At 39.6% G+C, this 25,253-nt stretch overlaps 1 protein-coding gene across 1 annotated transcript in view; it reads left to right on the plus strand.

The window, feature by feature from the left end:
* Positions 1 to 9,766: 9,766 nt before the first annotated feature.
* LOC109478224 (neuropeptide FF receptor 1-like) overlaps positions 9,767 to 25,253 on the plus strand; it is a 21,234-nt gene continuing 5,747 nt past the window's right edge. The window contains exon 1 of the mRNA XM_019779682.1: positions 9,767 to 10,205. Coding sequence (XP_019635241.1) covers positions 9,911 to 10,205 — 295 coding nt within the window. The 5' untranslated portion in view covers positions 9,767 to 9,910. The remainder of the gene's footprint in view (positions 10,206 to 25,253) is intronic.

A 25,253-nucleotide genomic window follows, 5' to 3' on the forward strand; every position in this document is an offset into this window, starting at 1 on the left:
TACTTTTCTAACAGTTTTACTAGACAAAATTGTAGTTTAATTTGTGATTCACATATTCCTTGTTGATTCTACACCGTAGAATTTGTTTTGGTGTATGTATTCGAATATTCCTGAAAAAATTACAGTGAATGCATGAATACATTTTATAACACTCTAGACCGTTATAGTGAATAATACTTCAATAGTACTACAAATAAAGCTGTGGTAGACTTTGTTTAAAACCGAAAGATGAAATACATGGTGATCATCGTACAAAGACGTTCCTATCGTAACAACGCAATTACGATTAATCAGAATTCTGTACTTGCGTCTATTATGCACTTCCACGTCCATTGCATCCAACGATCACGGTTACAATCATCATCATTTGCCCGAAAGAACATAAAATGTATCAAAATCGCAATAATAGCCACATAACCGGATAAACATCAAACCAAAATTCCATGGCTTTGATCATGTGTCGATTTGATCGTTTACAGAGCTTTCTGTATTCCATGCGAAATGCTTTGCACCAAGGACAAATTTTAGAACATGAATTCATTAGCAAAATAACAGATGTGTAAGACAGGATTCGGTTGAAGTCTAACCAATGCAAGCTAAAACGACCAACTCGATATAACCGCATTCTACTGGTTAAGCGCCTCTTAGGCAGCTTCCGCAAAGCATGTAAAACTACGTCATTACTTCTTTAAAAAGTTCTTATATATTAATCATTAAACTACATATGTAATTTCAAAGCTGTGTAATTGCCTAGCAGAAAATTAAAGCTAGTAAATGGTGAAATAACTTGCCCATCAGATTAAGTTCCAATTATCAGTTTGACTAGTAAATTCCCAGCATTGGTGACAAATCAAACCCATCAATGCACTGACGACCGAACAGTCGACGTGCGACGACGATTTGAGGCCAGCAGTAATCGTTGGCGCCAACAACATCACTTTGGAGTCTGAAACCTTAAAGGCCAAACCTCAATCACCGATATATCATCCCAAGAGGTGGCAATTGTCCGCGTTTAAGTGAGAAGAAACCTTCCAAGGCATATTAACATACATACTGAGCCAGTCTGTCTGGTACACAATATTGCCTGTTACGTAATACCAACTACGAATTCACGAATGACAAAAAAAATCTCACCAACAGATAGATAATTATGTAAAAGCCATTTACGTCAGATGAACTTAATATATAGTCTAGGTAGACACGGCATCAGAGCAGGGAATACTGCCACAGACGTGACAAAACTAGACAAGAAAAATGTAAGGATCACACTAAGCTAGCAGTAACACCAGGCATCTATCTTTTGGCATTCAGTTTTGATTTAAAGTTGTTCCCTAGCTTGTCAGACTTCAAAGATTCAGTTTTAGTCAAACTTCTTCAACACTGCTATGTATGTTTGGAAGAATCTGTCCTAGATCACCGGCTGTGCTTCCAGCGGTAGAGAATTAGAAGTATAATCTTCAAAGCCAGTCCTGAGGACAAGATGACGTATCTAGAATGCCAAAGACTTGGGGGTCCGTCTGTCTTTCTAATATCAAAGGCAACTAGCTTGCGTGCCAAAGCTCCTAGCAACAGTATGAGGTCCTGTACTACATCTTTAGCTATAGGAGCTATAGGCTAGTACAGTGCCTACATACTAATTGTCTATACCCTGGACAAGCTGTCTGGTTGCTTTTAGCCTGCGAAAAGAAAAATGTTATACAGAAAGACTATACAGCAGAGAAACGTGGTTTATGTCAGCAACAGTCTAACAGCAACAGAACTCATCTTCCCTATTCTAACTTTCTACCTACACCTCGTCTTTGGTCATTCTGTAAACGCAGATACGGTTGAGAAGGTGAGAAGGTTTCGGTAAACTTGAAGAGCTACAATGAATTGAAAAAGGCTTAAAGGTTCACAATAGAATTCAAAGTAGTACAAGTATATCTTACTCATCTTTATCACTAACTAGCTTGTGGTCATTGTCATACAGCGATGGATGTAAATAACATTACTATTACTTATCATTTAAAAAACAAATACAGGAATGGATTTAAAACTACGGTGGACACTTCCAAACCCTTGCTATCGACAGATAATGACAAAGTGTAAATATGAATTTTTAAATGCATGGAACCTAGATTTAGAAATCTTCTGACCTCTCAGCATAACTTGTAGTGTTACCATGTTGTACGTAGTTCCGTTACGTTTAGCATGTAGATGTATGTAAATAAATGTGTAGCTTGGTTTAGTGTTTGTACGTGCAACACGACTACAGACAGGAAGACTAGTATATATAAATATTCTGTACAAACTAATGGAGAACGATAAAAAAAAATAATTTTGATAGATAAATAAATAAATTAACAAGTAAAAAAATGACTTATCACTCTTCCTGGCCTAATTAGAGTTAAAATTACAAAGTGCCGGAGGAAAATCCTTAGTTTTATTACGTCTGGATACAAGTGTTGGCAGTGATAAATGTATCAGGATAACATGCCAGGAATAGTTTCAATAAACGTTGGAAGTTAGACATGCAGATGCTGAAGTTATTCGTTCAAAGCCACCCGTAGCTGGCATGCCCTGCGACGCTGATCTAGTGTGCTGCACCTTTTCATTGACACTTGAGGAAACGTAGTTATTATTTGTTTGATTGAATTGTGCTGGGACATGTTGGCGATCACTAGACTACAGATTCTGTCTCCAGCGGCAGCGGGTTATCATGTGGCGTCGGGTGGCGTAGTAGTAGAGCGTTCGACTATAAAAACGGCGAGTCCCGGGCTCGATCCCGAGTTGTACCTGGGACATGTCTGGACATGCGCCCGACGTTCTGCCTTTGGGAAAGGCACTTTGTTTACGTGCGAAAGCCTTGAGCAACAGCATGAGTTCCTCTATTCATCTTTAACTATGGGTTAGTACAGCGTACATATCAAATGTCTATACCTCATTTCAAAGTTACAATGTAAATTTTCATCTGTGTCCGATGAAACTGAAATCAACAGAAGTCTAAATCAAACCAGGTACTTCCAGTAACCGTTTTTAGTAAGCATTTGGGCATGTTTGCTCCATGAATGTCGATATATATTGGGATAGTGTCGTTTTAACTTAGTATGTAGATAAGTGACTAGAGTATTGACTTTAAAAAATCTGGTTTCCAACCCCTAAAAATTGCACTGGATGCATTTAAACGTCTGTTGACAGGAATAGGGATGGTTTGATGAAGAGCTGAATCAACTCTCGGACACCTGTGGATGACTTAAAGAAGGTTTGAAATTGTGCCATGTTTTCATTTCTTGCCAGGTCTCCATCTATTTAGTAGGTTACTCCGGGTGAACACTCGTTTCCAAGGCAGTGTGCCAAATTTCTAGATAGGGGCTGAGCTTTTTTTGTGTGCGTGCCATTGCTGGTTCTTACCAGTTAATTTGCTCGGATGTTCCTTTCATTTTCAGTCATGTAGTAGGTACAAGATCTGTAAGGAAAGGATAATGGGTATTTGCCGCATTACAGACGATAGAACGAGTTGATCCCAGTCCACTGCGCATGTGTGAATGGCCAGACATACAAAGGCCACGATCTCTCGTGTGAGATCTCCTTAAGGGACCAGTTCGGTTCAGCAAGTCATCAACAAGCCGCCATCATGAGTACACTTTCTTTTAAGTCAGGTCAAAGCTCAATCATTTTACGTAAGGCAATATAGGCTCTATCAGCGAGGATCACAGCAAAAAGGGCAGAAAGTCTTGATCTTTGCCTTGTAGACAATTCACTACTGCACTAACTAGTAAAGCTGTCCCCTGAATTCTTGCCAAGAGCGTGATTAAATGTCAGGCTAATGCAATGGTATCTCTTGACATATCAGTTCTTGAGAATAATCCCTTTCCTGGCATTATCAGGATGTGGTTTGTGGTAATTATATAATATATATATATATATAACTGATCTTAAATTGCAAAAACTTTGCAGCCAAAGTCACATATATAGTAACCTCAGATGACTTACCAGTGGAGTCAAAGCACAGCGCAGGTGATTTCTTTGATTGAATGGATGTCAGGCAAATATTATTTCTGGGCAAGTCAATCTTGAGGATAAATAAACCCTTTCCTGGCATTATCATCAGGATGTGGCTTGTGGTAAGTGTGCTTAATACGTAAAACTGGCACTCAAAGTTACCTCAAATGACTTTTAAGTGTGTTCAAAGCACAGCGCAGGTGATTTCTGTGACTGAATGGATGTCAGGCAAATAGTATTTCTGAATATATCAGTCTGGAGGATAAATAAACCCTTTTCTGCCATTATCAGAATGTGGATTGTGGTAAGTGTGCTTAACATGTAAAATTTGGCACTGTGAGTAACCCCAGATGAATTTTAAGTGTATTCAAAGCACAGCCTCAGGGCGATTTCTTTGACTGAATGAATGTCAGGCAAATTGTATTTATGGACATATCAGTCTTGAGGATAATCCCTATCCTGGCATTATCAGAATTTGGATTGTGGTCAGTGTGCATGACTTGAAATGTAAAAACTTGGCACCAAAAGTTACCCCAGATGATCTTTCAGTGTATTCAAAGCACAGCTCAGTTGATTTCTTTGACTGAATGAATGTCAGGCAAATAGTATTTTTGGACATATCAGTCTTGTCGATAAACCCTTTCCTGACATTATCATCAGGATGTTGGTTGTGGTAAGTTTGCTTAAAATGTAAAACCTGGAACTCATACTTACCCCAAATGACCTTTCAGTGTATTCAAAGCACGGCGCAGCTGATTTCTTTTACTTAATGTTATATATTATGTTGTAAAATGCACATGATTTAGTCGAATTATCGTGAACGTGCTTGAATGTGTGTTTTCCGCGAAACGCACTTAAAGACATAATTACGGTAACGTACATCAATTTTAACTATCAGTATCATCATACGGGGAAGTGTCCCATTTAAGCAAAGCGCTATGTTCTAAATCCTCCTCATATTGCCTCAACATTACAAACGCACTGGAATAGTTGTAAAAGTCAACTAAAAGCTCTATAAACTTACATTCTCTCCCCCACAGCCTCTGCATTTCCCGGAATGTCGTAAACGTTAAAGATTTCCGAACTATGATCCTCTTCAGTGTTGTTGTAAAAGTTCTGCACCGGATGATAAAATCCTACAAACTCAAAACACATGTCGTAAAATAAGCACATAACTGCCTGAATGTCCATACGGCTGTGACTGACAAATATCACAGGACTCCATTGAGAGTTTTAGAGGTTACGGCCAATTTAATTTTGCATTTGCCGCGAGGCAGTAATGATCAAGAACACATCATCACACATGCTATATTCTGATGTCAGTGAGGTATAACTTAACATTCTGTGGGGAATCTCCTCATTAAGCACTCTTTTGACTGTATGGAGACCTCTAAGCTGCCAAACCTATAATCTATAATTATGACATAAGCTATGATATAATCTAAAAGTATTATTGAAATACAAAATATAAAAAAAACATTAAACTCACAAAATACACTTCTTTATATCAGTGAAATGTGTTGTGGCAGTGAGAATAGGGCTACGTCATTAATAAAAATAGGACTGTACCAACCAAGATGGGTCAATCAGAGCAACGACATTGCCGTTAACTATTACAAATGATCTGTTTATGTCATCAAATAAGGCGATTGGACATCTTTTAGTGCCACGATGATATTGGCAAGCTGCCTGAAATAAGGTTTTGATTTTTCTATTTCGTAAATAATATAAAGATGTACTGAATATGATTATTCAGATTGCAGGTTGCACTAAACGACTTTACTTTGTGGATTTTACAATTAATATCAAACGATGCGTTGTGAGTTTCGTCCGAATCAAATTTTCTGTATTTTTGATAGAAAACGTATTGGCAAAACGTAGTTGAAAATATCCCTGCTGGATACCCGGTAACCTTTAAAAGATAGCTAGCCAGACGGCTACTTTTGCTGTAATTGTATGCTCGAGGTAACAATACTATACTGTCCCACTTCAATTTTGTGGTTAAAACCTAAAGCTTATCACCACTTCTGGAAATGTACAGTACTAGGCAGAGACACAAGGCCTTTCATATGGTTTTGGAAATATCTTTGCTATATTTCTCGGTCATTTTAACTTTGACAATTAAGCCATTGCGGCTGCTACTCGACGATAACATGAGAAGAAAAGCCAGACATTTGTAAACTCAAACGCAGGGGTTTATCCTCCGCAATTACAATTTTACCTCACGTTTTAGATCCATGTGACGTACAATCTAATACCTATTCATGTACCTGAAATCTTATTTGCATGTTGATGCAAAATCTTGGACACATCTACTTACACATTTTGGTGGAAGGAAATTTCCTTCTAGCTATACGATCACTTAATCTCATGTTGCAATTCATGGCACAGTCAGTCCACACACTCAGTCAAGTATGTCATTCATACCAATCAGAGTTGAACCTAAAACGACACAATTTTTAGGTCTACGCCATATACTTCGTCCCCACAAGAAAGAATGGTAGGTCCATGGTATCGCATGTTTAATATTAGGTCTGGAGATCAGATCTCATCCGGCATAAAAGACTCAGCGGGCCGCTAAGTACAGACACCTGGGTCCAGACGATTTCTCCAACTGAATGTTGTTTGTACAGTTAAAAGTCAATCTGGAAGTGCATTCATACAGGAGTTCCACTGTGAGTACGTAATTCATTTTTTTTACAAGAAACATTTTTGTAGGCATAGCTTTCAAACTGCGCGTTTGAAGTAGCGTTGCATGTATTTCTACTGCATTAATGTGGGTAGAGCGTTTAGAGACAATTTTTGTTGTTCATCTCCAAACCAAGATGTAGTTTTTGTAATAATTGTCCACCTGTAAGGGGCAGACGTATTTAAAGAACCGTTACATGTACATGATGCTTGAATAGTGCAAAAACATTCCTCTCCTGTCGGGATCGTACGAGACGCATTGGCCAATTGTTTATGGATAATCTCTAGCAGCAGTTGTGGGTGTGGGTTAATATGAGGGTGAGTATGTAAAATTGGATTTCATCGTCAAACAACATAACTAATATCATCCCTGATCTGTCAAAAGAGTAAATCCTAGATTTGGACGGATACAAAGGCAAAAAGCTAAAAGTACACGTCACCCACAAGATACATGTTTTCATCAAGAATCTCTCAAAAGACCTCGCCGCTAATGAGTCTGGTTTTAACGCATAGCTCATAGGTAACTCAATCTAGGATGTAGTGTGTTATTGCATTATTGCAACCAGATAGTTAGCTGAAGGACTTCCGAAATGTCGGTGTAGGTAAATCCTGTCAATTTTTCCTTTTCTTTCGTATCCAAATAATCCGTGTATCATAAATCATATAATAGATAAAAGCTAATCATGAATTCTCTCAAGAACAAAAGAACGGAGCTTGGCAATATTCCTCTATATGGTGAAAAGCAAAAATAAGTTATGCTCTTGAAGAATACAAGGTAACTCGTTTGTAAGAGAGTTCAGCCCAAAGGGCGTGCTGTAACTAGACACTAACCTTTGATCATGCTGAAACAAGTCTGCAATGTGACTTAGGTGCACTGGGGTGAAGATTAAATAAATTCGGTCGACTTCTAACATCCTTAGTTCTGCTCGAGCTAGACACTGAATCGTGACTCGTGTTCCTTTTAATGTCAAGGATAAAAAGATTGTATTAGGTTACGTATTCCTTTCTCGTTTTTCAGAGGACTACATCGCATTGCTATGCTTGGTACTGTGTTTATTCTGCCCCCTCATATATCATGGTATTAGCATGTCCATTTCTTTACCTTTCATCTGGAGAGATGTTTGATGGTAGCACTCTGGTGATATGGCTGTGGGCAGCGTCTCGTGTGACTTGTGAGTTCTATATATCCTAGAAAAGCAGTCTCGGTCACAGTCCGTACATATTAAGGCCATGGCATGGGGAAGGTTTATGTAAGAAGAAAGTACCTCCCAGAAAATGGACTTAAACCAGTCTTAATGTTTCTTCTCTTTTTCTTCATGTGTGGCTTAAGTCTTTCTATTAACTCGAGTGGAGGATTTACGTGGTAAGCAAAGTCAATTACGACGCATCCATTCAAAAATCGTTACGGTTGTATGTCACCTGTAACGGCCGAGGCAGCCTTCCGGAAAAAACGATTAATTTTCCTGGAACGATCTTCGTTATAACTCAGCGACCTTGTTAAAGGCATCCAATGTAGTTTTTAGGGCTTGGAAACAAGATTTTTCAAAGTCAATACTTTAGTGACTTACCTTTAATACTGAGTTGAAACAACAATGTATATTGACATTCATGGAGCAAAAATGCCCCAAACTCTGACGAAAAACGGTTACTGGAAGGCCCTGGACTGGTTTTCAGGGGACCAACCTGAAAATAAATGACTAATCTTGGGCCGGGCAGTTTTAAATACCTTTAGTACGAAATACTGAATAAATATGCTAATGTGGGATAGTAAGTGTCAATATCATACAGATTGCCTTATTCAGAATATTTCCAGTTTTGCTGCCCTGAAATTTCATTGGATGCCTTTAACACTTTACGACAGGTGTTTCTGTCAGACTACTTTTAGTGAGTTATCGGTTTAAGCGCTGCAGACTCTTGTATCTGCAAATAGTATCCACTTTAAACTATAAGGAAGAAACATGGGTAAATGGGGTAAAAGGTTTCTTGTCTTTCGTATCGATCCAATAATTGAAACTGTTAGCCGGGAGAAAGGAAATACTAAATCAACATGTAGAACAGCGTTTCGGTTGATGAAATTATCCATGTAGTGCTGTGTGGGTTCTGATATCAAAATAGTTTAGACATGTTAAAACGGAGCACGTTGACGCATAGAATACAACGTAGATATCGTGCATTCCACAATTTTTGAGTCCTCAATTGCAATTGAGTTCATTTGCTTGTGTTCAAAATCGCAGTTCGTGAAAACTGTATGTAAATCTATTGACGCAACATATTTTGTTGGAGTATGTCCAAACTGTGTACATTTTGATCGCAGGATGAATCTTGCCATATAACAAAATGTAGACGACAATGATTCAAATTTAGAACAAAAGTTACATTTATCATATTCCCGGCTGTCCAGCGTTGTCGACGAGGACTTCTTAATGATAATACACACATATTCCACGATCTTGTTTACGGTCTTTAATTGACATTAATAGGTCCGTACTCCCGCGTTCTTAGAGAAATTTTGTGAAAAATTTCCTGTAAACTACATTAAGCTATACGTAAGTACTTATTCTCGCTTTAAAGATATCGTATTGTGATTGGATTGTTAAAAGTCTATGACTATTTGCAAGTAGCCCTTCAAATAGAGCTTTAGATAACATTCCATTATCGACATTGGTCATCGAGTATCCCAGCTCTTGGTTAACCTTTATGATTACCTCCCTAAATCAGCTCATTCGGAGTAAACAGGAAAGAAGTAAAAATAGCCGGACTCGGGCTTTGGACAGGAAATTGGCGCCTGTAATCAGCTTGGCAGGGAGTATTCGTGGGGCCTTAAGCCATGCAAATGAGGCCACCCAATTTGGTACTCCCTGAATGCAAGTCGTCTCATCCACGGCCTAGGGGTGATTTGTGCGGAGTGGATGAGGGCGCCGGGCGGCGTGCTCTCTTCTTTGTCACGGCAGCTTCTGTATTAGTATCGCGGCTTTAGCGGCTCTCGTAGCCACTACGGTATTACTTCTGGCCCACGTTGATCTAGATTGCTAGTTGTTAAAAGTTTGCTTTCTCCTTCATATGCAGATTCAAAGAACGGAACAGCAGGGAAGAGAGACTGAAAATCTACTCCTGCAGTAGAGGTAAACATGCCTGAACTGTGAACGATTGCCAGAGCTAGCAAATACGTCCGTTTCCAGAAACTGACTTTCAAAGAGGTGGGTCAGATTCGTTTCTAAAGAATAGATTTGAAGGCAAAAAAATGGCCAATCTCACATCGGACGCAGGCATCTACGAGGAAAGCAACGGCACCGAAGACTTCCTCACCCCGATCCCCCTGTACAAGCATGACACCCCGGTCACCATAGTGTTCATCATCTCCTATCTCATCATCTTCTTGATGTGCATCGTCGGCAACGTCGGCGTCTGCACCGTGCTGGTGAAGAACCCAAAGATGAGAACAGTCACCAACCTGTTCATCCTGAACCTGGCCGTCAGCGACCTGTTGGTAGCTGTCTTCTGCATGCCGTTCACTCTGGTGGACAACCTGCTACACGGTGAGCCTTTCATTTGTTGCCTTGCAGTGCTTCAGATCCTGATCTTTTGAAGGCGTCCGGTGCAGTTTTTAGGGCTTGGAAACCCGATTTTTCAAAGCCAATATTCTAGCCATTTATTTACACACTGAGTTGAAACCACACTGTCCCAATGTATATTGACCCTCATGGAACAACAATTCCTAAAATGCTGATGGAAAATGGTTACTGCATGGAAGGGCCCTAAACTGATTTTTGGGTACCACCCAGAAAATTAAGGACTCATGTTGGGGCTTGATTCTGCAGTTTTAAATGCCTAAAGTATGAAATAATGATTCAAATGTACTATGTGCTAATGTGGGATAGTATGTGTCAATGTCATATAGATTGCCTTATTCAGAATATTTCCAGTTTTGCCCTGAAATTGCATTGGATGCCTTAAACAGTCTTATTGAATTGCCATATCTTGTATGTAGTATGTGTTTCTCACAAGACCTTTTTTGGAAAAGAAAAGGGTAATATAGTTTGCTTTTTATGTAACGTCAACTCTTAAGATCCTATTTCGACGGGGTACTCTAAGACAGGGTACAAGAAGAAAATGGTGTTATAGCCTTCTTAAGAATGTTAAAAAACCTGCAGAGTCTGCAGAATTCATACATTAAGGATTGCTTTAGCATATCTCTTAGAATTTTTTTTCTAATGAAGTCAATACTTTTGGGCATTCGTCGAAGCGGTTTCTAAGACTATGCCTAGAATGCGAAGAAAGAAGTGGCATTATGAGAATTCTAATCTATAGATCGAGAAAAAAGGCATTCACCACATTCTATGTGCCTTATACTTGCCTTTCTATCAAATGTAGCTACTTGATCACGAATGTTTATTATGAAGTACGCACGGTCTCTTTTATCACTGGTTACCTCGTAGATAAATGTCAATGCACCTTTTTCGATTGATCGCTCTATTGGTCCGAAACATGACCACAAGCCTTGATAGCATCAATCCTGCTCAATCCCTTTTACAAGAGGATCAGAAGACCATCGCTCAACCTTAGACTTTGTTTCTATCTTTCCATCAATCTATCGACATTTGGTATCTGTATTCTGGTGGCACACGTTTTTTTAACGTGGCCTGGATAATAGTGAGGGCCACGATAGTATCAATCCTGCTCAATCCCTTTATAAGAAGATCAGACCATCGTTCAACCTTAGACACCTTTGTTTCTATCTTTCCATCCATCTGTCGACATCTGTTATCTGTATTCTTATGGCACGCGTCTTTTCAACGTGTTTTGGATAATAGTGGCCACGACAGGACCATATGCGATATAGTGTTACAACAGGATGTAGTTAGCCCGATTTGTGTACTCTGAAAGCGTCTTTGTTTCAATCTTTTCATCCATCAATCGACATCTGTTATCTGTATTCTTATGGCACACGTCTTTTCAACGTGGTTTGGATAATAGTGAGGGCCACGTCAGGACCATATGCGATATTTAGTGTAACAACAGGATGTAGTTAGTCCAATTTGTGTACTCTGAAAGCACCTGAAATGCTCTCGAAAGTTGTTTTGGCTGCTAGTCTGAGACCTGTGGACGTCATCGCACGGCACGAGTCTTCACCACTGGCGTGACTTTTGTGCAACTTAATTAAAGGAACGGCTGAGGGCGCTACAAGCCACCGCGGGTTGTCGTATGGTACAAATTGCCGAGTCAATCAAAAGGATTTCATTACGCAGAAATGAAAGAGTGCCAGCTGAAAAACACGGTGTGTCTGTAACACTGCTGTTAGTTTGTGTATTGGCTAGTTAGGCAGCTCCGAAACCTTCAAAATCAAACTAATAAATATCTATTAAATAGATAGATAAATTTTCTGAAAATAATAGATGCTGTCACTACTACTGCCTTGATTGGTATATTACATGGAAATTCGTCTATCAACCGAAATAAAAGGAAAACATTACTAAAACATTAACTTCATCATTAATGTGATGTAATTCATGGGCATCTTTGCATATAGATGTAAAAACTATATACTATATGACGTTAGTATTATTGAGTGTTTATTATGTCTTACAAATCCTTATGTTATATTTTTCTGGATGATAAATAATGCTGGTGCCTCAGCAACCCTTACTCCTAGTATAATTTGACCCTAACCTTCATCTAGAACTGGAAGTACCACTCACTTTATGGCTATCACAAAAATGATATTCTATTTAGCCTGGATGACAGGTAATTTTAGTCGCCGGGCAGGCCTCAATAATCTTTGCTTCCCCCGTACTTAAACCCTTACTTTGTCTATAAATTGATATGGTATATGTGGTATATGACTCTCACAAATATTGATATTTTATTTCGTCTGGACATGCACTTGTGAGCCTACCTTCACATTTAGTCCCTACCGTATATTTTAGATTACAGAACCATATAATACTGTCAAGCGTCAGTAGTATGCTCATAACCTTACAAATCATACTTTACATTGTCCATATGCCAAGCGACTTTGCAGGACAAGCTTCGGTGGTTTTTCTATTACATTTTACTTTCAGCTTGAGCTACACATGATATATTAAAATTCACATACTGATATATCGTTCGGATTATACTATAAATTTCCATTTCATTCCTTTTATTTTGTCTAGGTTATCGAAAAAACATATATTCTATGACGTGAACAGTTTAGTCGTAGCTTTATCAAATCAGCATCTTCAATTTTGGCTAAATAACAAGTGGTTTACACCAGTCCTGAAGAGTCATATGCTGTCATATTACTCTAACAAAGCATCATCTTTTATTTCGTCTGGACGAAAAGTAATTTTTCTGGACAAGCTTCGATGCCTTTTTCCTTTGCCCTTTTGGCCTATCCCCTATTCTGATATGGGCTTTTTCCACGCCATGCCCAAATATGTAAAAGTTGGATTAACATGTTCATTTGTCCATCATACCTATAACCAGACTCTGAATTGGCACACGTGACTGTCAGTGAGTAAAACCCCGGTCCTCGACTTCTAAGGACTAAACTGGTACTCGTGCCAAGATTTCAAGCCCCCTTCTAGCTAGAGACTTCTCTGCCGGTTGGGAAGAATAAAAAAAGAAATTGGCAAGGCGGGGAGAATGTTCTGCCAGCTAATAATAACACAATCCGAGCAGGTGTTGAAGTAAAGAGCCGGCTAAGTCTCTCGTGTACCACGCGTTTTTATTTCACAGCATTTAGTATGTCAAACTGGTACTGCACCTTTAAAATCTTCCCCTCAAAATTTGTCCTTTATTTTCTGGGTGGTACCCTAAATATCAGCCCAGGATCCTTCCAGAAACCGTTTTCCATCAGAATTTTTGGTATTTCTGTTTCAAGAATGTCGATATACATTGCGATAGTGTTCTTTCAACTCAGTATCTAGATAAGTGACTAGAATATTGACTTTAAAATATCTGCTTTCGAAGCACTAAAAACTGCATTGGGTGTTCTAAAAGATGAACATCCAAACGGCAAACGTAATGAAGCAAGTACTGAATAGCTATCGATGTGTAAAACGAGTGTACCTTATGGTTATACAATATGTTGATCGATTCGTCGGCCCATGAGAGGTTTTCTACCAGGTCCAGTACTAGTAGATGCCTTGAAGTACAAGAAAATGATTGGAAAAAGTGAATAAACAGCTAGGCGCCAGCTGCAGCTCTTGTCATATTTGAAAGCTCATAAGACGGCCTTGTTCACTGATGACAAATAAGTACGCCTACCTACACATGCCTGTAAAGTTGTTCTTGCAGCTGATTGCCCACTCAATTTAAACCCAGGGGAAAAGCTACAACATTTTACGAATGACGATACTGGTAATACTGTAGTTTCATCATCGTAACAACTTCCTGAGCTTCAGCGCATTTGATTGAAGTTTCGTCTTTGTAAAGACGGTTTTAGCAGGTTCTTCGTTACACTTGAATTTCTTTAGACTTCAAACGGATATTTACAGTCGTTTGAACTTCGTAGATGATCGAACGATCTACACATCAGTGGTCTTCAAAACGACAAGTTATTGATGACGATCCCCTTCGGAGTTCATTGCTCCTTCCAAAGCCGCTAAAATGTAGTAGCTGATCACAGAAGATCCCCGTCCGGCCAGGGCATTTACGTGTAATGTCATGGGGAACTCAAGAGACTCAAGGGACTCAAGACTCAAAAGTTATTTATTGATCATTCGCCGTTAACTTAAAGCTCAAGTCACTGAATTGCAAATCAAAAGTACACTCCGTTAAAAACACAAAAGTATTTAAACCTCAAACGGTTAAGATTAAAAGTATGAGTATGTTCGTGTATACGACGTACAAATTCCCAAATAGCTTGTTTCGAACGACGCTAGCATCCATGCGGAGTTGAGATTTGCAAACTTTCGCAGGGGTAATAGATTTTCTATACCCGTGGTAGTTATGAGGATGACCTTGAGTGTAGCTAGCCACTGGAGAATGAACAGGTAATATATCATCGGATTATTGTTGTCAAATCTTCCACGTAGTCTGCACAAGTCCAGTACGGTTTGCATTGTAGTTAAGTTTGATGTTCTGCAGTTTGAATGATTGTTAGCACCTTTTTTATGCACCTGATGACGACCTAGGGACAAGCGTAGATCTAAAAATATCTCTAACGGCGACATTAGTGCGATGATGGGGAAATCCTGGCACAACCATAGAGGGTGATATCAGCAGGTTTTGATTTACAACTTCCACCGAGGAACTCGCTGTGACTTAAGGGCTGAAGCGCCGTGGATTTTCCTCAATACCTACAACCCGTGGCGACTTTCATCACTCTTTGCGATGCCACCTGGAAATATCAATTCCACCACAACCTTGAGGGAACCATTTTCAATCGGCCAAAATATATGAAGTAGAACCGCCGAGGAATATGGACTCGAGTCGATGGTTTTATAAGGCTATAGGCATGATATACGTTCGTCGTTTGTCTTACATACAAGGGAATTGGATTGAGGTAGAAATCAATAGGGATATAGGGGCGTAAAACTCATGTCATGTGGGTTCCAACCAAGTTTCTATGCAAAAAACTTCTCTATGAGCCTGGCATCCGCTACCTTTCGTCAGTAAAACTTAGGAGTTGTCAGAAAAGCAGGTTTATAAGTACGAACTATTGGTTGATATGCAAATAAGTGAAGATAAAAGTCCGAAAGAAACAATTTTTTAATTCTATTCATTAGAATTGCAGACATGATCGCAATACAATGGGTACCCTAGCAGCCATGGCTGATATCGGGCCCCACATAGAAACTAAATTTAGACAAGTTAAGACAAGGATGGTGCAAATTAGTCAAGTAGCTCCTGTTGTTTCAGAACAGAAGATTTAGTGTTGTCTGTTCTCGGGGCTGGGAGCGCCAAACAAGTGCCTGAGAGATATACCCGTAGACCCCTCCCTGTTGAGGGTGGGGTTGTACATTTTTTTTTTCCAATATTGCCTCTCTAAACTCCTCGTTTCCACCAGCGTGTTTCGCGGTCTAAGGTATCTGTGTATTTGAGCTTAGCAGTGTCTCTGGTTGCGTTGTAGGTAGTGGAAAATGGCTGAGGAGTAGCTGTTAGCGCTAGGTGTCTAATGGCGAAGCCTACGTGTTGCCAAGAGCAATCCTGATGCCAAATAACTTCACCTGAATGTATTTCCTTGCCATTACGGAAACATAACAAATGTGTTGTATTAACAACAACGACAGAAACTGTCAGGAAATTTGACACATTGGCATCTGTGAAGCTTTGATGAAGCTGCTGTCGAAAGGGCAATTTTACGACTAAAAGGGTCAGAGGGCATTCCATTAACCTTGTGTTGATCCCCGCACTTCGGAAATTGCCCCTATCCGTCCTTCACCCCAGATAACCTTATCTTATCTCCCTGCACCTTACCTTAACTCACCATACCTGCCCCCCTTACGGAATATATAATATACCCATTACGTGACAGTGTAATAGCCTAGTGAGTAGATTGCCTTCCTGAAATAGGGTCTTTGAACTTCTAGACTGGCACATCCAGCTTTCTCTGCTCATGAGAAGAATTGGGAAAAACGAACATACATCACTACCAGTGAACTAACCCCACGCTGTAATGCCTGAACAATTGTGTGGCCTAAGGGCTAAAGCATGGTGTCAGAAGTGCTGTACAGTAATTAGTACCCCTGGTAGTGTTGGGCGTAACATGCTAATTTTGTAAAGTCAGGTCGAGCTGCTGAAATCCGGACTGTACGGTTTGAACCACTCATGCCAGAAGGTGACCCCTACTCTTCTAGATAAGTACGGAGGGATCTTTAACATGCTCAAATTGTTGCTCTCCGCAAACGCGGGACGTTCTGCTTTAAGTCCCATCCGAGAGGACTTCCATATCCAAACTAGGTACCCATTCTCACCTCTTTCGAGTGAGGAAAATGAAATTTTCCCAAGGACACAACAGTAGGATGATCTGGCCAGGACTAAAAGATTCTGAATAAGAGTCAAGAACCCTAACCACAAGACCACCTTAAGTACCCCTTCCATCTGAAAGAAAAATCGATCTCGAATTACTGTTGTTACACTTGTAAAATAACAACCTGTAATGATAGCTGTAGCGGTAGCGAAACTCTTTAAAAACATCGTAAGAGGAATGCTTTCGTATTTGCTAAAACAAAATCTTAAGATTTCTTGTTCCACATGGCAATTATTGAGTCAATAATCGCAATGGGATATACATTACGGTCTAAAATTGTGGTTGTTACACTTTAAAAAATTACAGCATGTAGCGATATCTGTAGCGGTAGCGAAACTCTTTGAAAACATGGTAAGAAGAATGCTTTCTTGTTTACTGCACCAGAATCTAAAGCTTTCTTGTTCCACATGGCAATTATTGAGCCAAGAATCTCAAAGGAATAGACATTACTGTCTACGATTGCGTGGCGGAGGCTTAATTGACGTTGGCTTCGCTACTCAATCTAATTCGGCATGCTGCACTTAGGTTTCATTTCACTGACTGCTTACGCTAGAAAACGCAAAGGAAGAACAGAGACGGGTAGGCAACAGAAAAGATAGGAGGATAACATCAGAGAAGTGAGCTGCAGGACACTAAAAAGTTCCACCCCGCAACCATTAGCATGGTGGCATATGGCGGTGCCCATCTCCGTTTCTGTAGCCATGGGCCACACATTTGTGTCACTACAGCAGGGGGCTAGTCCACTGGTAGTGGCGTGTGTTTAACTTCCATACTCCATTCTCAAATGCTGGGTGCTAAGCAGAGAAAGCAGTATATATGTACCATTATTAAAGTCTTTGGTATGACTCAGCCAGGGATCGAACTCACGACCTACCGAATGCAAGGCGTGCACTCTACCCACTTGGCCATTGTACCTGTTAACGGCACAACACAAGCTAGGGGAAACCTTAAACTTAGAAAACAGAATCCTGAGAAGGGTGGAAAAAATTAGTTCGGATTCTGCGGTGCCCCAACTGTGAAACAAATGAGATTAAGGGATACGTGTGACGAGAGCACGTAATTTGGGGGAACTGCAAAAGATATTATCTACCGATGTACTGACGTCTTTTATTAACCTCATATAATATCATGATGTGCTTACTAATTAGCCTCTACCAGGCTTTGCGAGGCGGTTGAAAAGAGTAGAAACCGGCCAAATAGAGAGATAACATACCAGGGGAGTTGGTCCGCTGGAGAGTACAGTTTGCCGCCTCCCGAAGCCTGCTAGAGGCTACTTACTAATAGATACTCGTGTAAGCTGTGCATATTCTCTCCAAGTAACACATATATATACAGCAAAAACAAAATGAGCAGAGGAATAGATATCTGTATTTGTAACAACAGTATCTAGCGAGCCCTAAACACAACACACTGCGGTCTAGCTACTAAAAGACGCCACGTTTCTTTGACGTTAGTATAAAATCAATTGACGCACGTTTCATCCAAATTGTTGAAACAGATCCTCCGGCTATCTTTCAGGACATGTTTTCAGTTCCTTACGTTTGTTCAAATGAAGCGAGGATTAATTGAATTAGTATAAAGGTCAGGAAGTACGTCACTCGACTTCCTGCTCACGTCATAGTCACCTCAGGTGTTGGAGCTACACGGCATACATAGTGCCGGTGTGGAGTAGACCACTTATCAGGCCCAGAAGTAGGCCTCTAAAAAGCCCATAAATCACTTGACAGACGACAATTCTTCACTTTTCACATTTCAAAATATATGTGTTAGAGCAAAGAAAGACCATAAAAAAGATTTTAGAATATGGAAAGTAACGTAAATAAGCCAAAGGCAGACATCGAAAGTGAAGCACATTGCAAACGATTTGCTGACTTCAGGACAGTAAGATATTCGTTCTGCAAGTTACAACGAAAGGCGTGACTCAATCAGCATTGAGAAAATAGCAAATGCAGCAAAAAGCTTGTGTCGTCTTCCATGTTAATTCTGTCCGGGATGGTGTAATACATTGCTTTTGGTTTAACTTTTCTTGCAGACACTTGCTGTTCAGTGTTAATTTGTTTTATGTTGTGAGAAAACGTGTGCAGGGCCATGCAACCATCCCTGAGTCAGGCAAGGATTCTCGTTATGCAGGGCTCGAAATTCATTTTGGGGAATACTAAAAAATTGGGTGCACAAAAAAATGTTGGTGACACTTTGGTGTTAAGAACACGCTATATACTTTTAATAATACATTTAACATCTTTACATTTTCTAAACGTACAAAAGCATTTGGGTGCACTGGAGCACCCACGTAAAACATTGGGTGCGCAGCTCCAAATTTGGGTGCACTAAGGTGCACATGCACCCAGTATGTCGAGCCTTGCTATGGGATAATGCTTGCATTCTGGCATGACAGCTTTGGCAACGGAACGGTACCGCTATATTGACGGAACCTTGAAGAACGCACGTAGCGGCCTTCTACACATCGAGAATATTAGATTCCAGCATGCAATAAGAGGTACTTCCATGCATCGTCACAACATAAAAGCCAGGCAATAGGAGCTCGGTACGACGCCATTGAAATCCGCCTTCGTTGATTAAGTTAACGGCATCTTTGTGCTGCACTCTCAAAAAGATAACTAAATACATTAATTCTGGTAAATAATTGTACTTCACTTTAAGATGGTTGAATTCCCCGAGGCAATTAAAGACGCAATGCCCAAGGACATCTTCAAAGGTGCTTTTTAGACTCCCCAAACTTTCGCCCAATTTAACAAAGTCACGATGCACACGTACACGCGTCATTACATGCCTCCAGTGGTTTGTCCTTTTTGTAATGGTCTGGTCTAAAATCGAGTCACATGGAACATTATTGGCTTAGGATATAAAGTATTTACTAGGCACTTTCTACATGTAACCTTAGTCCGACTTGGGAAAGTCACGCCGACACATCATCAAGTCTCTACCTTGGATTGTCCACTCTTGGTCGTCTAAATGGAGTCACTTGGAACGTTATTGGCTTAGGATATAAAGTATTTAGGAATCCCTTTATACATGTAACCTTAGTCCGACTTAGCAAAATCACGCCGGCCACGTAAACACATCATAGTATATTGAGTATCCTAGGTCACCAACTTTTGAAAAGGTAAGAGGACATGGTCCTTCAAAGGTGTGAATACTGATTTTATTGAGATATTGCAGATATATCAGTATGATCGGTATAGACATGCATAATTATGGGTTCACCACACCACGAAGTGGTGGTGAACCCATATTGCTTTTTCTGATGTTTCTTCTCCTCCTCCTTCTCCTCCTTCTTCTTCTCCTGCCACTTCTTTAAATTGATTCAACTCCTTCATTTTTGGGCGAAATTACCTGTAATTTCGTATAGAGGTAGAGTGGGTAAATACCCTTAGGCGTTTTTTAAATTTTTTTGATACAAGCTTTTACAATCGTTTTATTTGCTTTTTAGTGGTCCCCATAGGAAAGTACTGTGGGGGCGTACGCGCGTGACGTAATAAGAAAGGAATTCGGGGGAAGGCCCAAATATGGGCATACAAGCAGGTGTGGTCATGTTTGCAGATGTGGCTGTTGATTGGCTGTTGGCTAATTAATTTATTTACTACCATTTTCACGTACAATAGGGGGATTACCAGCGCGGTTGGTCAACGCGGTCTCGGCCGTGGGCCATCGGCTGGTCCACGCGGTCTCGGCCGTGGGCCATTACTATTTGATACTCTGATATTGGATACCAATTCGTGTGATTCCTATAAACATTTCACCTAACTACGAACTAGTTGGAAGAATTATAGCTGCATGGATGATTTTAACAAACACTGAAAATCTGACGCAAAAACTGGCAGATATTTTGCTCTTCTCTGTTGGAACAACGCAAGCGGGAGGTCAATGACCTGCGCCCCGCGAGTACTGTAAACAACGGTACGTAATGTGTATCGTCGGCGCACGCGCGCGCGCCACGGTATCAACAATTTTCCACAATCTTCACCGACTAGTTATGGGTTAAACCATATTGCTTTTTCTGGTGTTTCTTCTTCTTCTTCTCCTCCTTCTTCTCCTGCCATTTTTTAAATGGATTCAGCTTCTTCATTTTAGGGCCTAAGGTCCTGAAATTTGGTATGGAGGTACAGTGGGCAAATACCCCTAGGCGTTTTTTAAATTTTTGTGATACAGGCTTTTAGAATGGTTTTATTTGAGTTTTTTGGCTGTGTTATAGCAAATGTATTACTGTGTTAGTGTGCCATGTTTACCACGTTTGGGTATGAGTCATCACAATGGAATGCAGGGCATCAACCAATAGGCATGCAGCTTTCCTCTATTCTTCTTGCTGATTGGCTGTTGGGATTTAACTTGATTAACACCTGCACAGAGCATTTCCACCTGCACAGAGCATTTCTTGCTGATTGGCTGTTGGGATTTAACTTGATTAACACCTGCACAGAGCATTTCCATACTGACAGTATGTCTGTATTCAAGTGTTTTGGTAGGTATTTCAAGCTTTCCTGCTCCAGCATTGGAATGCGGGGCATGAACGTTATTTTTATTTTGAAAATCAACAGTTTGCATTATGCACTTAAAAATCCTAACCAATAAAGTAGGGAATAGCTATCCAACTGTTGTTTTAGTCGTATGTTAGTTCATATTATAGTTATATCAATGTAAATCATTGTTTTCCCTTGTGTTTCTCATTCTTTCCCTGCCATGTCGTAAAATGTGGTGAACCCATCGCTGTATTTGCTCCAAAGCAAATATTGGCCTTTCTAGTTATATGATGATTTAACACACAAGCTAAGATTTAAAAACCATTACGCTGCAGTACCAGGGGAAGCCACTAGGAGCGCAAAACTCAAGGTTTACTAATCAAGCAATAGATTTTTGAGATATGCTTGCCAAGGTATGCAAAAAAAACCGTGAAAACACAAACATATACACACACATTAAAAAAATACCTCTGTTTCTGCAATTAAATAGTACAGATAATAATAACTTCCATATACGTTCAAAATAGATTGATCCATTATTTTTTCAGATTGTATGGTCACTTAAAACGACGATTATTTTGTGTGACACTCCATTTGGCACCAAATTGCTGTTTTATATATCGCTATTTCTGCATGATTATTACATGACATTACATTATATGATCCATAAAATGTTCTCCAATCACCACACTTCATTTGAAATCAGTTTTATCATGTTCGACCCATTAGATACGAGCAGACGGTATTTAAGCGCAATGGAAGTGCTCTCTATAAACATACGCTCTTCTGATCGTAAAAAAGTTATGATTTCCTCTAGTTCGTCGGGAGGATTTCCTCTCTACATATATAAAAAGGGCCACGTCATACGGTTATATATTGTTGATACCCTTCCAGGTATACTAAGCACGAACGAAAGATACTAAATATACTTTGCAATTGCCAGTGAATTTTATAGGCTCTTCTTTTGGCAACTATCAAACCACACTAAAATAATGCGCACTTGCAGTCACTACATATGATCCTTTACTTAACACTCCCTTGAATGTCAATGAAAAGAAACTAACTTTAGAATAGTTAAAGAAACGTCACAATATCGTTACAAGTCTGCCAGCTTGTGCCATAAGTCATGCTACAGGCCATTTGGAAATTGTCCCTCGAAAGAGAAAATGTCATTTCAGAGGTTCGAAAATGTTCATTATTTCCCGAGAGAGAAGGTTGGTTCCTGCTCACCTTAGATCACTATTTCTGCCCGGGGCACGGATCTAAAGAAGAGGGAAAATATATTCACAACCGATGAAAGCCTTGGATACGACAGACTCAAACTTTACTTTCCTTCGGTCCTAGCCGTTAAATCCCTCCACCCATCTCGGTAATACCTCTCGCCACTTGCAGTGAATTGTTATTGGATACAACCTCTATCTTGGACGTCCCAATAACCTATACAAATCCTGGCGGATACAGCATGTCTAAGACCCTCTTTTGATCACAAGTGTGGCTAAATGGGTAGATGCCGACTTTACTTCACCATAATCTTGGAAGTGGGCTTCAATGATGTCACTGGGGCGGATATCGACAGCGCTGCCTTCGCCGCAAGCTTAGGGATTATAAAACCAAGTTAGAGTTTCTTGGAGCGTGACACGTGGTGAATTTTTACTCCGACTCAATCCAAACCAGAGCTCAGTGTGCATTTCTAACACTTTCTGCTCCTGAGATGTTTAATGTACGAATTCGATCAAAGGTAATTACAGCTGTAGTAATATTCCGGTTATTATATTCTTCTTCTATTATTGGGCAATTTATATACTCGCCAGTAGATTGTCTAATAAATCGTATTGTACTACTAATTTTGACGAAAATTTGATGCGAAATATCTAAGCCTGAGCTGTGGTCTATCGTCGATCAATAGTATATCCTAAGTGGGATGAAAGATGCAGCTGAGCATGTATGGGTTTATAATAATCCCTGTCTCTATTATGACCATGTTCATTTGATTATATGGATGGAATCCGTGCGCGCATGAGTTTTCGTCCTTTTCCAATAAAAAAAGGTTTCGACCATACTGTAAATCGTACAAAGCACCTGTAAATATATATATATATATATATATATATATAATTTAGCAAATATATGCCAAAGAGTGAAAAAATATATTGGAGAACGATACTAATGTCTTGGAATGCCAAAATCGATTTCAACGAACTAGAAGAAAATATAAAGAAAAGAACATAAAGATTCGCCATACCATACTCTGTGTGTTATTTGTTCAACCTTCTTGACCATGTAGAGTTTATAATGAAGGCAACTTTTTTTTATTCGCACGTTAGCATCAGTTTTGGGGTTTCCAGATGATGTCATCCATATAATCAAATCAACATGGCCTAAGACGCCATTATTGGGGGAGTAAATGTGAAGGTTGAAGGCGGATGGCGGATTTCCGGACAATTGCTTCCACACTGTAAAATCTTTAACTGAATTCATCGCCATATTTTCAGAGGTTGATGCGTCAACAGAATGTGTCGAGACACTTAAAAAACAATAAGCATACATATAATGTCAAATCAAATGAGAAACTGATGTTGGTATAAATTATATATAAGCTGGTTCTACTAGAGACTGTCATTTTAGAGTAGATTTAACTCACAGACAGAGAAAACGTATGTGTTTATATCGGTTAAGATGCCAGCATATTGTAATAACGCCATGGGAATGGAAATTATATACATTTGCAGAGAACGCAAAACGCGCAATTGTTGAATAAATTACTACGCATAAGGCCTCAAGTTATTGGCATTTTTCACATTAAACAAATGAAAATGTAAACGTGTGATGAACATACTCGGTACATTGTAATTATGGGTTCACCACACCACACACGCTCCAGAACCTTCCGAAAAACGATGAGCCGAGGCACATTAAAAGCAGGCCATTAGTCATAAAACTATATTCCCAAAATGTGACAAGCAATTTAATAGCACGTATCGGGACAGTCGGTTTTTCTTTTATTATGGGTTCACCACACCACGAAGTGGTGGTGAACCCATATTGCTTTTTCTGATGTTTCTTCTCCTTCTCCTCCTTCTCCTTCTTCTCCTGCCATTTTTTAAATGGATTCAGCTTCTTCATTTTAGGGCCCAAGGTCCTGAAATTTGGTATGGAGGTACAGTGGGCAAATACCCCTAGGCGTTTTTTAAATTATTGTGATACAGGCTTTTAGAATGGTTTTATTTGAGTTTTTTGGCTGTGTTATAGCAAATGTATTACTGTGTTAGTGTGCTTTGTTTGCCACGTTTGGGCATGAGTCATCACAATGGAATGCAGGGCATCAACCAATAGGCATGCAGCTTTCCTCTATACTTCTTGCTGATTGGCTGTTGGGATTTAACTTGATTAACACCTGCACAGAGCATTTCCACCTGCACATAGCATTTCTTGCTGATTGGCTGTTGGGATTTAACTTGATTAACACCTGCACAGAGCATTTCCATACTGACAGTATGTCTTTATTCAAGTGTTTTGGTAGGTATTTCAAGCTTTTCTGCTCCAGCATTGGAATGTGAGGCATGAACGTTTTTTATTTATTTTGAAAATCAACAGTTTGCATTATGCAATTAAAAATCCTAACCAATAAAGTAGGGAATAGCTATCCAACTGTTGTTTTAGTTGTATGTTACTTCATATTATAGTTATATCGATGTAAATCATTGTTTTCCCTTGTGTTTCTCATTCTTTCCCTGCCATGTCGTAAAATGTGGTGAACCCATCGCTGTATTTGCTCCAAAGCAAATATTGGCCTTTCTAGTTTTTTATTTTCGTTGTTTTGCTTTTAACATTCAAAAACTAATTGTTCTTACTCAAGAATGTCAATAACTTAGAATGTTAGTCTTTTGTATTTTTCCATACAAACTAAAATCACTTTGATGTTGTCACAAAAGTATTGAGCTGACAAGAGAGAAGGAGTACGGTACTCTGCCAGTGTGAAGAATCTACAGAGGTATTACCAGTCACTAGTAGCAAGAGATAGACCACATTGAATGATGACGATGAGGACGAATCATATGAAGTACTATCATAGCTAGTACAGAAATTTTACTGCTTTACTTTACTTCTTCTACTCTGTACATGCAATTAGCTCACTGGCATGATTTTAAAAA

The sequence above is a fragment of the Branchiostoma belcheri genome, unplaced genomic scaffold, assembly GCF_001625305.1.
Source record: "Branchiostoma belcheri isolate BF01 breed outbred unplaced genomic scaffold, Haploidv18h27 scaffold43, whole genome shotgun sequence".
Classification (NCBI taxonomy): Eukaryota; Metazoa; Chordata; class Leptocardii; order Amphioxiformes; family Branchiostomatidae; genus Branchiostoma; species Branchiostoma belcheri.